General features: G+C 38.5%; 1 protein-coding gene across 1 annotated transcript; it reads left to right on the forward strand.

Moving 5' to 3' along the window:
- The first annotated feature begins 400 nt into the window (after positions 1 to 400).
- On the forward strand, positions 401 to 16,724 carry rspo1 (R-spondin 1). Its single transcript, XM_075466027.1, has 6 exons — positions 401 to 802; positions 4,504 to 5,178; positions 7,075 to 7,269; positions 9,454 to 9,597; positions 10,078 to 10,302; positions 15,166 to 16,724. Exons 2-6 carry the CDS (start codon positions 5,082 to 5,084, stop codon positions 15,348 to 15,350), a joined length of 846 nt encoding a protein of 281 aa, XP_075322142.1. The 5' UTR covers positions 401 to 802; positions 4,504 to 5,081; the 3' UTR covers positions 15,351 to 16,724.
- The last annotated feature ends 219 nt before the right edge of the window (positions 16,725 to 16,943 follow it).

Below are 16,943 nucleotides of genomic sequence, written 5' to 3' on the forward strand. Positions count from 1 at the left end.
TTAAAATAAAAGTTTTGTTAAATCAGAAGTTAGACACTTGCCGAACTAAAAAAAACCAAAGACATAAGAGGTTCATCAGTGTTGGTCTCACAATATGATTATAAAAAGATGTCATTTTAAGGCATGGAGCTGTCCTAAATGTAGTTTCTTTACGTTATACGTAAGTTTTCTCACCGGGATGAAGATTCTGTTAATAAGGACTCTTTTTCTAGAAAATGAGGGAAAAGGTGTAAATGTACTATTTAAAAACTTGATTACACAGAAGTCCACCGCAGGTTTTTCATCTCTCAGTGAAAATGTAGCCTAAGGGGTGGGGCCTGTAATGCCCTCTGGCAATACTGGGGTTTGGATGCAAACATCACGGCTTTGCAACTACTTGTCTGAGTTGGATACAGTCCGAGCCCCAAAGTGGATTTAAAACGCGCACCTCGCAGTAGATTCAGTGCAAACAGGCGCCTCGACTTGAGGAGGACGAAAAGAAGTGAGAGTGACCTCTCCCAGCGAAAAATCATACACTTATTAATCTCTTTATACAGCGTGTCATCTTTGTCGGACGAATTCATTTTTTATCCTTTGCACATTTTCTACCTTGTGCATCCTTGAAATTGAGGAAGAAGGAGTTGTCGCGTTATTGTGGGCCGATCACAAAAATCAGATGTTTAAAACATGAGAAGAAAAAGGTTGCATGGGGGTATCCTGTAGGAGGAGTTCTTTGTGACCAAACAAGCAACGGATTTTCCCTTATAAAAAAGGAAACTGAGCCCCGACCGTTCATTGATCAGCTTTATTCTCCGATGAACAGGTGAGTGGAGGACTTGATGTCGAACATTTCCAAATTTTGGTTCATACTTTGTCATAAGAGACAGAAAATGGTTTTAGGCAGCTTAACACAATGAAATTATGGTTATTATTGTTATTATTACAGATGGTGCTGATGTGGATCTTTTTTTTTTTCCTTCTTTAAAATTGGATGTCCATACACCCAAGTTTTTTACGAATCCTTATGTTTCATTGAACTGTTCCATAGAGTGAGAATTAATTTTGGCACAACTGTATGCAGAAATAGAATGAGAAACCTGTATAAAGATTGGGTTAAAAGTATTGAATGTTTCATTATTGCACAAGCATATGCTCTATGTCATCTTCTGGAGCAACATAAATGTCAGGGAAGAGATTTAGAAAGAAGTACAGTGTGGACAGCAGAGATGCTTGACTGTGGTCAGGTGGAAAATTTGTGCTTGATTTTTCTTCACCCAGAAGAGGAGTGTGATGCAATTTGCTGTAATCCAGCATGGTGTGACAACTTCTAGAGGAAAGCTAACCTGTACTCACCTGACCTGTGCAGCGTCAGCCAACGACTGCTGAGTCTTATAAGAAAACTTCCAAAGAAAGATTGTCATTGGAGTAAGTTGCTAGTTGCCTTTGTGACATCTTACAATTGCTGCACATATGACCTCTTATTACCTGAACTCCTTCAGCCACAGCAGACGGAGTAAGCATCAAAATAGCTGAGATTTCAGTGGCTGCTGCTAGTGCAGCAAGGTGTTTCTCCACTATCTGTGCAGATAATGAACATTCAAAGAATTTGACAAAGGGCTTTTGGTTTTATGTAAATGTCAAAGAGTGATGAGATATTGATATGATTTTCTTAAAATTCTTTAGTCAACACCAGGTTTTCCATTTTCTCTTTCATCTTTATGTTCCTTTCTTTGTTTCTTTATTTTTGCATCGATAAATTCAAATCTATATGGCTTGAATGTGAAAATCAGGGATTTAGCAAATCAGCATTTAATTAGCAAATTTTCAAGCAAAATTGGCTCATTTGAAAAGCTAAGTGTACTTTGCTACTTGCAAAAATATTTTATCTAAAAAGCATGAAGATTTAGGTTATCATAAGTTTGCAAAGGAACAAGGGAAATGTTGCCTCCAACTATTTGGTCATTCCTATGTGCGAAATAGGTATCATCACTTGAATAATCTCATATCTGTGTCTTCTGAGTCTCAAACTCCTGAGTAATTCTAAAAAAAAATTCTATCATCTTTTTTCCATAACCTTCTCATGAACTTTAGGTATATCTAAGATATATATACATAAATAGTCTTTTATCAGCTTTTAGCTGACCAGTAGGTTGAGTTACAAGAATAAAGTTCACCGACAGGCATTTGCAACTCTGAGCTCAGAGTTGTGGCACCTTCTCATGTTCAACAAATTCCCAGAGTGGGAGCTCTTTTTCAGTGTCTGAATAATTGATAGATCAAACTTAGGACCTACAAAGGAGGCAATTTAATCTCTTGATTATTTGATGAGCCCGGCTTAGTTTCAGTGGGCTCTGCTGAATGAGGCTCATTGGGGAGGAAAGACAAAGTTTAATGCATGAGGGAGCAGAAACGGAGAAGTTCTCAAACTTACAGGTGCCACAGTTGACCTGTGAAATGATGACCATTAAAAAAAACATACAAAAAAAACATTTGTATTGCAGATAGACTAAGAGCTGACAACTATTGTCTGATTTCTGTACTTCATTCCTATCTCTATAGAACAGATATGGATGAGCTGAGTTGGGCTTTTGGTAGGTATCACAGAACTCTAGGAATTTTAGGTTATGAAAGAGGCTCTGGCACATGTCTTGAGTTACTTAGTGCTGGAAATGTTGAGCTCTAACTAATCCAGAGACTTTATGTCCCGTAAGAGAATCACCATTTGTTAAAGAAACAAACAGATGTTATAGTAGACTGACTGTGCCACCCTTGGCTGTTTTTTGTAAATATGATTTTAGCCCAGAAGTGTTAGTCAGATTGTGAGTCATTAGGTGTTGAGAAGTAAATGAACCAAGACAGTCTGAACAGTTTTCTTAATTTGAAAACCATTCAAGTAATCCACCCCAATGTTAGGTTTATAAAAAATATTAAATATTAGAAAAGAAAAGAAATTGGCTTTCCTTCTTATGTTTAGTATTCAGAAATTCTTCATGGTTATGAGTTCATGTGAGTTTTAAAAAAAAATGTATTTCTATTTTTCAGGCTTCAACAGATGTCATACTTAACTTAATTTAGCTCCAATACATTGAGTTGGGTAACCCCGATTTTTGCAATGATATGGCATTTTGGTTCATTGACACTCTATTGGTTCGTGCCAGAGTCCAGCATTTTCTTATTATATAGACTGGGACTCAAATGAAATAGAAAAAAAATTAATATAATTTTTAGAAATTGAAAGATCACATTTAGTCTTTTTGGTGTCGGTTATTATGTGCATTCTGGGTTCTGGAAATCAGAAATGATTTTGTCCCCTTTGATTTATACTTTAGCACAGAATGTGACGTTGCCTGCTGGAATGTTTAGACACACCAAATGGCATTGTCCTTAGTGTGATTCAGAGCCACAAGCAACTCAACATCCAAATATGGTCCTATTTTTCTTTATTGAGCTGCGAGGGAGGACCTCCCATTGCTCAGATACTAACATGTTCTGTGTGTCCTCTTCACACAGGAGCTGTAAATACAGGCGGCGCATGACACTATCTAAAAAAGATCTCAACACCAAATATGACAAAGGCCTTCAGTCTGAGCTTGTGTTGTATTTCTCAGAGACGTTGCTGTATTTCCAAAGGATAAACATGCCCAAATAGTCATTCAGGGCCTGATACAGCTTGAAATGCCATGAACTCTGTATTTTTGGTGTTTGGTTTCCTCATTTTGTGACTTATCATTTCATTAAGCCAGTCATGAGTCAGATTACTGAGACTTCAAATGTTAAAGGGCATACCACAATGAATGCAGTTTAGGCCAAATTACACATCTTTTTTTTTTTACATCTGGTTAGAATTGAATGTCACTGGTTAAATGTGTGGACAGCACAATGATAATATCTTCGAGCAATTGGAAAAAAATATTTATGTTTATGTTCCAAACTAAAATGTTGGTTTATTCTCTTTCTTGATTACATTTAGATTGGAAAAGTGATATCACTCTGGTCTCTGAACTGTAAATACAAAGATACAGCCATCTTCTAACTAATTGAGCCTAGCAGAGACACTTAAGGGAATATAACTGTCTTTGTACTTTTATGAGGGATGAAACTGGGAGCTTTTCTTTTCTTCTTATTTATTTATTTTTTGGCTAAGCAGTGTAATGCTGGAGACTTTTTATAACTGTTTGATATTAGGCAACGAGCCTAGACCCAAGGGAGTTACTACACCTTGCCAGTAAATAGCCAATAAATCTTTAACTTGTAAATTTAACAAGACTATTTTGTAGTGATTAAGCAAGAAGTACTGTGCTAATGAGTGAGCTTTAGCTTAAGTAATGCTATCAGGGAGACCTTATCACCTTTGTTTGGAGCCAGAATATTTACTTCCTTTGGTTCCAGTGTTTTTTTTAAACTAATAAATTGATCTTAAGCTTTAGATTCATATTTCTTAAATGGCCCGAGATGACAATTAACATATTTTACTCTCAGCTAAAAAAATAAATAAGCCCATTTCCTTTTCCCTGTCTTTATCAGCAGGTCCTGATTCAAATAAATGCACTGTCACACATGGACAGAAACCTGCGGCTATCTTTTATTAACTTGCAAACCATTACTCTTAACGCGGCACGTCCTCGTGAGCTCAGGCTCTCACTGACAACAATTCTACATCATACAGCAGGCTGCTCCCTTCCACCTCTCCCTAAGCTTCATGGGTTGACCCGCAACAACTTCAACATGCTCTTCTTCATCCTCTGCACAACCCTGTGACACCAGCCTCCCCCCTCCTACCGCACCGGTCTGTTTACTCGCTCCACTTGAGCCACAGCCAGTGTGATGGCTTGTTGTGCCTCGGGCTTGTTTGGACGTGCAATCACAGCATCACACTCCATTTCTCAGACTTGTGGATATATCAGCGAGTAAAGTGAAAGACACAAAGGGACTCGGGGGAGGGATAGAAAGAACGAGGACGAGCTGTGCTCTGAGAGAGAAGAAGGATCATCAGTATCCACAGCAGAGGGATCCACCTGTCCCACAGAGGAAGGGGACCCCCCCTACCTGATCCATCTGGTTGCAGGGGGGGACCTTGCATAGCCTGGAAGGCAACAGAGACTATGCAGCTGGGACTGGTGGCGATGGCAATGATCTTTCTCAGCTCCATGAGTCACAGCGATGTTCTCAAGCTCTCCAAAGCAAGAAGGCAGAGACGGGGTAAGTTCTCACCTTGTCAGTTTCTCTTATTTGTGTATTTTCTTCTTCCACAGCAGCAAGGCTGCTTTTCATTTCTGTGGTCTGAGTCATTGCGGTGGATGTCTTATAAACATTTAACAAGGAAAATAAAGATAACATTTTGTTTATTTTCCCCTCATTGATATTTGTTTTTCCAAGGTGGGTAATGTTAGGTTTAGAGTTTCTCCTGAATGGCTCATCTTTCCTGCTCTTTTTTTAAGATCATTTCTCTTTTAGTTTATGTAAAACCTGTATGGGTCTTAGAGCTGTTTATAGAGTTTTTTTTTTTTTTTTTTATGTCTTCACTCTCAAAGCCATTGCTCTTTTCGTGTCTGACTGTAGGCACATCATGGAGTGAGTACCTGACAGTTCTAAGCTCACACTTGGCTCATGCTATTGATATTGTTGTAAGCATTTTTTCTGACCTCACGCAAACCACAAAAACAGTACTCGGTTCGACTTGTAGTTTATCTCTGGCCGCAAAGCCTCTGTGCTTGTGTTTCTTTCAGCTCTGAAATAATTCCTCCTTTACACACAAAGAGCTTTCAGTCAATGCCAAGCTCGCCTCAACCTCTTGGAGCCAGGATTCATATAATACCACCGCTGGCCACAGTAACAGATGTGGTGCTGATACAATCACGCATACTGGAAAGGAAAAGCCATAAAAATCCACTATTTTTACAGTGTATAGCATACACACATATATGTATGCACAATGATGCCATCGTATTTAATTTTGAGGCATAGTATTAAAGAGAGAAAAATTAGGGTCACTAACCATTTACACATGAGTCCCCTCTACAATGTCACAGTTACTTGAAGCTTTTGCTTTCCAGATATAGAAGATGTTTGCAATTTAAACTTCTGATTTACAGATTTTACATCTGTAATACCATAACTCCTGGTAGGTAAATAGCTGAGGACAGAAGATTTTATTCTCTTACTTTAGTGTCTTTCTGGGTTCCTTCTCAGAACAAAATTAAGTTTCAACCAAAGATTAGTCTGAAATAGTCAAAGAGGAGAGAGGACATGCTGGGCCTTTTCCTTCAGAAAGCACAAACTCTTTCAAACAGAATCACATATTATGTGATGGTAAATATTCTCTCATTACCAGAGCCATTATCACATTTATCATCATTTGGTGAGCAGTAAAACTTAACCCCAATTACTTCTGGTTACCATTACGCAGACATTGAGCAATTTGTTCATGGAAGAATCCTTTTAATGATTTTACCCTGTAACTTATCACTAGGAGGCACTATGAGTGTATGCAGAGCTGATGGAGCAGATTAACTCAGATGACTGTTGTTTTGTCTCAGAACGGTTCCTAGAAAAAAGATCCACTTTAAAACATTTCATAGAAAATGATTTAGATGAGTGCTTGTGTGAATCTTGTCTTTACTTGTTTTGAGAATGAGGGAATTTGATTCATGTCTGTGCCTGGGATTTAGAAAAGGAAGAGCAAATGCATCTGTCGTGCTTTTTTGATCAGGGGATATTTGTTGGTTTGTACCTCTACATTAAAGCACTGTCTCCATTCTGCTTGCATTCGTGTCAGTCAGCATTGTAGTTATCTCATCCAAAACTTTTGAAAATCTGTTAAGCATCTTCAGCGAGATTATATTGCATATAAAACCCCCTGCTTGTTTGAGAGTTGGCATTATTTTGACATCTTTCAGCGTAGATGGGAGTAGAATATTGCAGTTACCTGATCTCCCTGGGCAGCATGTGAACAAATACCCTTCTTTTTTTTTCCTCTTACAAATTCATAAGCAGCTGGAAACAATTTGATTTTTTATGTGATGGTACACTCTGTTGTTCTGTTACCTACCTCATCGTGGCTGTTTCCTTCTCTCTGTTTACCTTGTCTTTCCACAGTTAGTACTGAAGGGCCACCATCTTGCCCAAAAGGCTGTGACCGATGCTCTGAGTACAATGGATGCATTAAATGTAAGCCCAAGCTCTTCATCTTCCTGGAGCGCAATGACATTCGTCAGATAGGGGTGTGCCTTGCTTCCTGTCCCATGGGATACTTTGGCATGAGGAACCCAGAAGGAAATAACCGATGCACCCGTGAGTTTTTCGACTCTTGCAATCAACACGGCAGGTGTTAGTGGTACATCAACAGGATGTGAGTGGGTATGTTAAACTTGTAGATACACACTTGGAATCCTCTGAAAACATGGAAGCCTCAGCCAGCTCATCGCTCTGTAAAACCCCTCATAGCTGATGTCAAATCAAGCCTGCAGTTTATCTTTGACTAGCCTGTTTATGCAGGTATTTAGGAGTGCTGCATCACTATTTGAGTAATGAAGAAAAGGAGAGATTCTGTCTTAATTGATGTTTCCTATTTGCTGCACAATTCATTTTCCTATGTGATTGTATGTTTCTTCGTTTCACTAATAACAGCATTGCTCTTATTTATTCTCACCGAGTAAGATCTTCTCCCTTATTACTCTTAATGCACAACTAGAAGGAAAATGCCAGTTATGCACAGATCTAGGTAATCACTTGATGATTATGAAACTGTTAAGCTGTTGTTACTTATAAAAGAAAAACAAATCTTAACTGCAGGGTAAGCACTGAAATGGTATTCATTGTGGTTAGCAGGTTTGGCTCATCTGGATGGCAGGCAAAGCAGTGACCACACTCACAGCACTTAACAAACTTACTTTGTTTTTCTTCTGGTGGCACTAGTCCTGTGCTTTTCAGGGAGGAGTGCCAGCAACTAAGTCTGTTGTCTGTTTTCTCTTATGTGTGGGCAGAAATACGGATTGGACCAAAATCCCAACAAAAACATTTCTAATGCCTTGTTGTTTGTCTGTTTTTTTTAAAAGGGTGTCTGTGTTTTTCATTTGGCCTCTATGTACAGGGTTCACATCAGGGCACAGTCCATGTTAGTTGTTCCTTCACTTTCACACATATAGTGTTTTCTAATGAACCCCGCCTGTATTTCCAAATAACTGAAGTTCTGAGTAGTTATGAAATTTAAAAAAAGTTTTGACCACATGTCTTATAATGAGATTCACTACTTCTTTCTAATTTTAGGTGTCCATTGATTTGGTTTTCCACTGTGCCATCTGAAAGATGTTGGTCAACTAAATGATGTTTTCTAGGCCATGCCAGATCAAACTTACAACCCTGGATTAAATGAATACATATTTTCAAATTTGGGATTTCAAATTTTGAAACAGGAGCTGCATTTGAAGGCAGGCAACATAATCTTTACTCAATTCAACAACAGATGTGATATTGTTAGATCCTTTATATATATATTTAAATATTATGAGTTTTCAAAATTTGTTGCATTAGTATAAATTATTATTATTAAGTATTATAATTTTTTTCATTCTTAATGCAGTCACTCTTATTCTTAATTGTTACAAAGAAGGCTGAATTTACCCTACAAATTCTTTTCAGAGGCCCTCAGTGGCTAACCATTATCCAATCATCTCACTTCATAAATGTCATCCCAGAATGTCTTGTTAGCAACATTTGTCTTACATTTTAGTTCTGCAAATATCAGTGCTGTCAAATTTAACTGTCACAGAACATAAGGATCCCAGTGAAGAATTCAGTGTTAGAGGATTTCTGATCTTGGCATCAGACCAGTCGGAGAAGTGACATTCTCAAGTTTAGCACACATGAAAATTGCAAGTCTGAAAACATTTACCATAGCAAAGCACAAACACAAGTTCACAGATTCCCACTTCTCATTTTGAAAGATGAAATTAACTATGTGAATAAGGAAGTGTTTTTAATGATGGAGCCTAAAACTTGTTTATTTTTTTCCCCCTTTATTGTTTTTTTTATTGTCCAGATTTTTAAGAAGTTTATGATTATATTCAGAGCTTTAATGAGTCTGAGGTGTGGAGAAACCCTTTCTTGAGAAATCCACTAAAGCAGCAGGAAGTCCTAGCTGTACTCGTTCAAACTTGCCATTCGAAAAACTGTGCAGCATGTGTTTTTAAAAGACGACGGTGACTCCCCTCGAAATAAACCTTCTTTAATCACCAATAAATTTCTCAGAAGAAATAAAAGTTAAGCTTCTAGGATCTTTCTATTGAGAACTGGGAATTTTGAGAGGGAATATCCCATTACAACAGTCCTTAATTCTGTGTTAGTGGCAGAACATTTCCCAAAAATAAATAATAATATCGAGGTAAAAGGGAAAACATCAACTTATAGACTTAAAATGTTCCTTAACGCTGAACTGATCCCTCTCTTTTTGTCTCTCCTGTATTTTGTATTTTTCAGAATGTAAAATAGACAATTGTGAAGCGTGTTTCAATCGCAATTTTTGCACAAAATGTAAGGAGGGCTTGTATTCACACAGTGGCCGATGTTACGTCAGCTGCCCTGCAGGACAGCAAACTGCTAATGACACTATGGAGTGTGTCGGTAAGTGATCTTTAACCTTTCTGTGAAAATTAGTTGAATGGAGTTTCTTTTCTGTTCATGTATTTCTTATTCTGTCATCATTAGAAACAACAGCATTAACAGTAAAACTCTCCCCTTTTACAAATCTATCAAAAAAGTGCGCAAATTGTTTTCGTCCATAGATCTGTTGGTTTTCTTAGCTAGGAAATTGTTTTTGAATTGGCCCTATATGAACGAATTGGATTATTTTATGAATTATGATTATTATTAATTAATTGAATTCCAATTGGCTTGAATTGGACTTACTATCTAAGTGCCTTGAGATGACATTTGTTGTATTTGGCGCTATATAAATAAAAATGAATTGAATTGAATTGTTTAAACTTGCAGGGATTTGAAAAGCAGATGCAAAAGCTTCAGTGGAGCAAATGTTAGATGTTGAAGCTACGACCCATTCACTCAGCACCTCAATTGTTTGTCTATTTATTTTTTTTGTTACAGGTCAGCCTGCTTCAGAGTGTGAACTGGGAGAGTGGAGCCCATGGAGTTCCTGTATGAAAAAGAACAAAACATGTGGATTTAAGAAAGGCTCACAGTCTCGGGTTCGTGTACCCCTTCCACAGATTCACAGTCCGGATACCTCCCCTGCCTTTGTATCCTCGCAGACCTGCGCTCCAGAGACGCAGAGAAGGAAGTGCGTTGTGACCAAGATGCCTTGTCCGAGAGGTAAAACGAATGCATACAACAAAACACATTTATAAAAGAGGGCATCATATTTTACATCCTCATGTCCTTATTAAAAAAGCTCATAGTTTTAAGCTTTGTAATCAGATGACTCTACTCAGATGAGTGAACAGTAAGCTACATGTGTTTTGTGAAATGCGTCTGACGTTAATATGATGACTGATGGACCCATTACTCAATATTCAAAGGCCTGCGTTCCCAGCAATGTGTCTGTGACCCACAGTGTATTGATTGCGTTTAGTTTGGCAGACCGCACAGAAGGATACAGAATCTCTTGACGTTACCGCATGTAAACAATAAACTTCATCAACCAGTCAAGCAGATGAAGGGGGGACATTACGCGCTGCTAGGCTGGACCAGGATCAGAACTAGAAAGAGCTATTTGTTTTGAAGAGCACTGAAGCGCGGGGTTTACACGGCCATGACATGTTTGCTTGGGCTCTTTTCATCCACACAGCAGCAGGCTCTCCGGCAGGTTAACAGTCATTCTCACCAGACAGTGGCCATTATTAACTTTAACTTTAATAGTTTATTAGTCGCTCTTGGCCGAAGGAGTAAAACATTTATAAGCAGTGGTGCCCAAATGATAAACCTTATAAAAACTCTGGAAAAACAGAGGATCTGTTTAACCCCGTTAATTCATATGATTAGTTCTCCTGAACCGCAGTAAGATTATAGCTAATTAAGAGTCATTAGCAAATTACTTTCTCTCATAATGCCCAGCAACTCGATCTCTTTTATACAGCTTAATGTGTGAATTTTCACAAGTACTAGAAACCTAAATTTATTTACAAGACCTAAGAGAACTTTATTGAACAGTGGCACGCTTTGGGGATTTGGGCAACAGCAGCAATATTACGTAACAATATTTGTGCAGTGTTGGCAATAGTACAGACGTTGCAACATAAAACAGAAGATCTTCCCCGATATACCGTATATGAGTAAACAGGGTGAAGGTTTGAGGATTCTGTTGCCATTCTCTAAACTTGGAAAGTTCCCTCAGGGTTCTAAGTCTAAACAACAGAACATCATCTGATATTGTCCTGTACAGATCTGCGGTCATGTCTGAAAGGAAAGAGGCTTGGAGTTATTCAGTGATGAAGAGGCATCACGGGACAGGCTGCGATAGCACAAACTGAAGAGTGAAAAAAAAAAAGAAAGAAAAGTACCTTGTCTGATGCTTCCACCTTGGAAAAAAATTTCAGCTGTGGGCCCAAAAAGAATAATTAACGTGAAATATTATAAACTGTTCTTTCTAAACTGTGTGCAGAGGTAGCTGATATTTATAACAAAGAAAGGATGATATGTGAGGTTCTGACAAGTTATGAGTCATAGAAGCTTTGTGGATTGTGTAATAGCCCACTGTTGATGTTAAGGGAGCTTTGTAGTAATGTTTTTCGTCTCTTCCTCTGCTAAATACTTGTATGAGAATAAAGCGCATATTGCTGCCAAAATGCACAGGAATTAATTTTCCTCTGTGAGGTAATTCATAGGTGATGGCACCATGACTTTAGTGAACAAGTTCATATGGGGAAATGAGCACAGCTGTGGATTCATCTGTGGGAGCTGGCTGGCAGACTATATAAAACACAGGGGGCAGACCTTGTATAACATTAGTGATATAGTGGTCTGAAGATCTTATGCTTTGTGTTGATTTCGCTGCAAATCCCCCCCACCCCCCACCCCCACAAGGACAAAGACACTTCCCCTACCGCCCTTTCCTGGAGCTCTGCAAAAAAGATCTCATGCGAAACCAGAATTTTCTGGATGTGTTATTGCATTTGTCAAGCAAAACTGTTTGGCTTGGATGGACTGGAGGTGCAATCAGGGCTGTCATAAACTGAGGGAGTCCCCCTCTTGCCTGCTTTAGTGATTTGTTAGAGGAGTAATTAAGTCCTCACACAGTGAACGATTCAGCTCAGATACATCAGTGTTCGTTTGAGGCCTCTTCAGTCAGGCTCCACTCTTGTTCATCATGCCTCATTGATTTAAACTCTTAATGCTCAGTGTGTGTTTAAATAGTTGCTCTAAAAACTCAGAAAGGTGTTTATTGATGTTGGACATTAATGAAGAGCATACTGGACAGAATCTTGCATGATTTAAGCCAGCTCAACAAGTGAGTGTTTACTGATGTCTTAAAGATTTTGGCACAAACGATTCCAAAAAGATGAGCTTTTTTTGTTTGTGCTCTACTATGTGGCTGTTTATATTGATGTGTTTTATTGACGTTTTAGTGATTGCACAGGCCTACATTTAAGCCTCTGTTTTTTCAGTTGACTCTTTTATCAAAAATGTGTATGAAAAATTGCAACAACAGCAGTAGACAAAGCTCTTCCGCTGTCAGCTGTGTAGTAAACACAATTTGGCAAATGTTCACTCATTTTTAGGCTATGCAGACACTCTTGGTGCTTATCAAGCATCCTCCAGCGTAACTACCCTCCCTCAGATACACAAAATCGAATACTTTTTACTGCGGCTTAACTAAAAGCCATCTGAAACTAGACAGAACTTCCATTTCCACTTTGCGACAGCTCTTCATGTTGTCAAAGGCCATTAATAGGCCCTTGACAATGTTTAACTCATTATGGCTGAAGTCATTTTGAGGTGATTTATTTGACAGAAAATTGACACTTCACTGTCAGTGCTCTCACAGGCTGTGTGAACTGCAATACAAAATTAGCAGTAGATCTAAGTCTGTCTCTTTCCTAAAGAGGAATGAGTGGAAATTAGCCACACAGTGATGAATGTTTGTATTTAGAGAGCAATTATACTCTTAAACTGTCTGACAGGTGTGAATTAGAATGCAAGAGCCTAAGCAGAGAGGAGAGTGGAGGAGGTTTGAGAGTGTGTCAAGTGAAGCAGGGGAGTGAGCATCTGTTGAAACAGAAATTAAACAGACTGTGAGCCCACAGCCAGAATGACCCCATGTGCTCAAGTACTGCAGTGCTTTGCTAATCTTAATGTCTGCCTGTGAGCACGCTTCAAAAAACTATCTAATCTGCTGTCGTTAAAGCCAGACTATGCAGCAAATATTGGTTGCTTTTTGCAAAGGCAGCAATTAGACGTGGGTCTGCATCCCTGGCTCAAAGAGCGACCGTGAGAATCGGGGGCAAGCCAACTTGTCACATACAATTCTCGACGCTTGGTCAGGAGCCCTACTCCTAAGCTTCTGGGCATTGAGTGATGCATAAGCTAGTAAACTGCAACAGGAAGACATTAATAAGGTTATCATGGGTAACAAGTAAGGCTTATCACGGCCGTTGTAAGAAAAGTGGAAGGTAGGAGGGTGCATAGACACGTCATTCCCAAGCAGAGTGATTGTGTTTGTATCTAGCCTTAAGACTTTTCACAGCTCCCTGGGTTATAGTTTGGTTATAGTTTGGAAAACATGGTTAGTGTTAAAAACAAACTACAAAATACTTTATCAGAGGATTTTATCTTAAATTCCCCATTCTAGCAGAAACAGAGTGGAGAGAGGATAAAACAATTTTGACTGATGGTTACATTTCTAAAAATTAAAAATGAGAACCATAAGAAATACTCATTGCTTTACAGCGCATGTACAAGTTGCAACAAAGAAACAGCACTGGAATTTTACATAAAGCTTAAATTATCTGCTATATGCAATAAAGACTCAAAAATTGTATAATGACAAAAATTGTCCTTAGTCTGTTCCCTACAGACTTGCAGCTTACATCTCACTACATGATGAGATGAACACTGAACATCTCGCTACGTCAATCACAGTCTACAGATCTGACAATGTTAGTTTGGCCATAAATGCTTATCAAGATTAAAGAGGGGATGGTGGGAGATGTTGGGACATGCACTTCCAACTAGTTCATTAACCATCCCCACACATTTCCGTAGTCCTTTCACTGTTATACTTTCCTCTCATTCGTAAATTACAAGTGTTAAATGATAAATATACATGCTTTATGTACAAAGTTGGGTTTAAATGTCACAAATTAAATGCTTATGTATATGAAATTATTCACAATAAGGCCTTGTCAGAGTTGTGGTGTAGGGAAGGACACGGATGCGGACTTTCAATAAAAAAAAAGGCTTGTTTTATTAAACAAAAACAAAGTGTCAGCATAAAACGCGGCAGAGCCGGAGAAAAACGTAGCTATAAACAAAACAAAAGGACATGGCATGGAATAAATACTTAGCTTTCAAAAACCGTGGAAATCATGGGACGCAGGAATCTTAACATGGGATACAAACATGACATTCAACAAAGATCCGTCAAACTGACAGGGGAGGCAGGAAACTAAATAGGGAGTGAGAGTGAGTGCAGCTGAGGGAAAAAACACAGGTGAAGTGAGTGAACTAATAAACAGAGTGCAGGGAAACTAAGGCATGACAAAAAACTAAACATGGACTGAACACAAAAACATAACCTAAAACATGAAAACTAAAAACGAGTCCCTGGGCGTGACAGGCCTTAAATATTTTACCATTGATGAATTGAATTTCTCTTCATGTCACCTGGGAACTATCCAACAAAAAACAGCACACTACTGACATATTGTCATCTCATGATTTCTGACCCTGGACCCTATATTTTGCTATGTTTCAGAGGTGTGAAAAAAATTACTTATCCCACATTCTCTGTAGAGACTGGGCTCACAATACATGTTTGTTATGCTTGTCTTAAAAACCCTTTAAGCACAACCTTTCATGCAGCATTCATTCCCTCTCTTCCCCTTAACAATCCATGTTTCTGTTTTCTTAAACCAATCTGGGGCACTACTATACCAAACATCAGCTGATGACAAATAACTTGCAAGAACATTGAGAATAGAATACAGTGATTATATTTTCTGTGCATTCTCATTTCAGACAGAAAGACTAAGGATGACAGACAGGATGATACAAACAGGGGGGAGAGGGAGAATGCACGTGGGCGAGGACGAGAAGGCAAAGATGGAAGAGGAGGAGGAGGAGGAGGAGGAGGGGGGAAGCGGAGAAAAGGCCAGAGCAGGACCACAGCTGCTCCCAACATCACTACCAGCTCTATCACCTAAACTCAAAGGCATGCTGGATGAGGCTGAGAGAGAAACTGGGACAATACCTCACCCAGCAGCACCAACCACAGACAGAGAAGTGTTGAAAGAATGGATTACTGCTGCTACACTGCATTGTAGAAGATGCAAGGAGAACTGGAGGACTGCTGCAACCCAAGATGTTTCCTGAAACTTTTAGAATCTGTGAACATATCTGGAGACTCACTTTGAAAGACTTGCTGATTTGCAGTTGAAATCACTGCTGGAAAGCGAAGTGACATCGAAGACTGTTTGGATTTGGTTGGGTCATGGACTGACTATGTAACTCTTGGACAGATTCTGTGTTTCAAATGCAGCATTAGTAATGGGTTGATACGATGGTCTTTGAAGGCTAATTAGGTCGATGGTGTCTTCTGATCTTAACCACAATCTGTATTTCATTTGTTTTTGTGTTCTTGAAAAGATGGCAGGTGGAACTCCTCAACAGTCATGGTGCATTATGTAAGAACATTGAATAGTATAAAGTCTACAGTACAGAGGCACTGGAAATGATTTGGGGTTGTTGAGGATTGAAAGTCTTTAGAATATTATTTTATGGATGGGATCTGTTACAAAACTAGCCTAAGAGATGATGCATAGGAGGATTGCTGGGAGCACAATTCATATCCTTCTGATTTCTTCACAAAAACTTGCCATTTTATCACTTTGTGCTTGTTTCAAACGAAATGTTGATGTCTTGTATATGAAAAAATATCTGGACAGAAATGAGTATTTGCATGATACAAGGTTGCATGTGTGTGCAAGTGCATGCATGAGTCGGTTTGTCTACCTGAAGTTTGGGTGTTTGCGTACTTTATATGCATTTCTGCACGGATTCGAGTTAGTGTTGTTTGTACATGTTTGTTGACGTTTGCACATACAGTATGTGTTAATACTGGTCTTATAGACTGAAGGAATAAAGTCTGGAAAAAAAGAAGAAGGACATGTAAATGCACAGTGATATATCATATATGCATTAAATACAATTACACTGATTATAACATAAGCCATCGAATCATCAGCTTTTGAGTAATCAGTATGTTTGCAAAAGGATCTGAAGATTTTGCACAACTATTATGTTTCCTACAGCACATATTTCAGAGCAATCATAGCATTTTGCAAATGTATTTTTCAAAAGCTGGCTTAATGACTTCGTATATACAGTGGGAATGTGTTTTTTTTTTTTTTTTTCTAAGAAAGTTTTATGTGGGTCTGTTTTAAACAAGATATCAGTTTCTGGAGAAGTTGCACGCCACAATATTCTTTCATACTATAGATTGTGATACTGAATATGTCAAGCTGTGTTTATCAGTATTAGTATCATTATGTGTAGCTTATTCTGTGAAGGACTAAATAAAGCTCAGATGAAGCTGATGGTGTTTCAGTCACACACTGAATTTGCACATGTGTACATGACTGATAGTTACACGTTTTACAAAAATGTATGATTCTTGTATTTGACTTAAAATTTCAAATGATTTGAGATTTACTTTGACCAGGAAAGAGAAATCTAAACCTAAATAACAACTTTGTAATCTATGGTCTCACACACACACATTAGACAATGCGGAAGTA

The sequence above is a fragment of the Odontesthes bonariensis genome, chromosome 5 (assembly GCF_027942865.1).
Source record: "Odontesthes bonariensis isolate fOdoBon6 chromosome 5, fOdoBon6.hap1, whole genome shotgun sequence".
Taxonomy (NCBI): Eukaryota; Metazoa; Chordata; class Actinopteri; order Atheriniformes; family Atherinopsidae; genus Odontesthes; species Odontesthes bonariensis.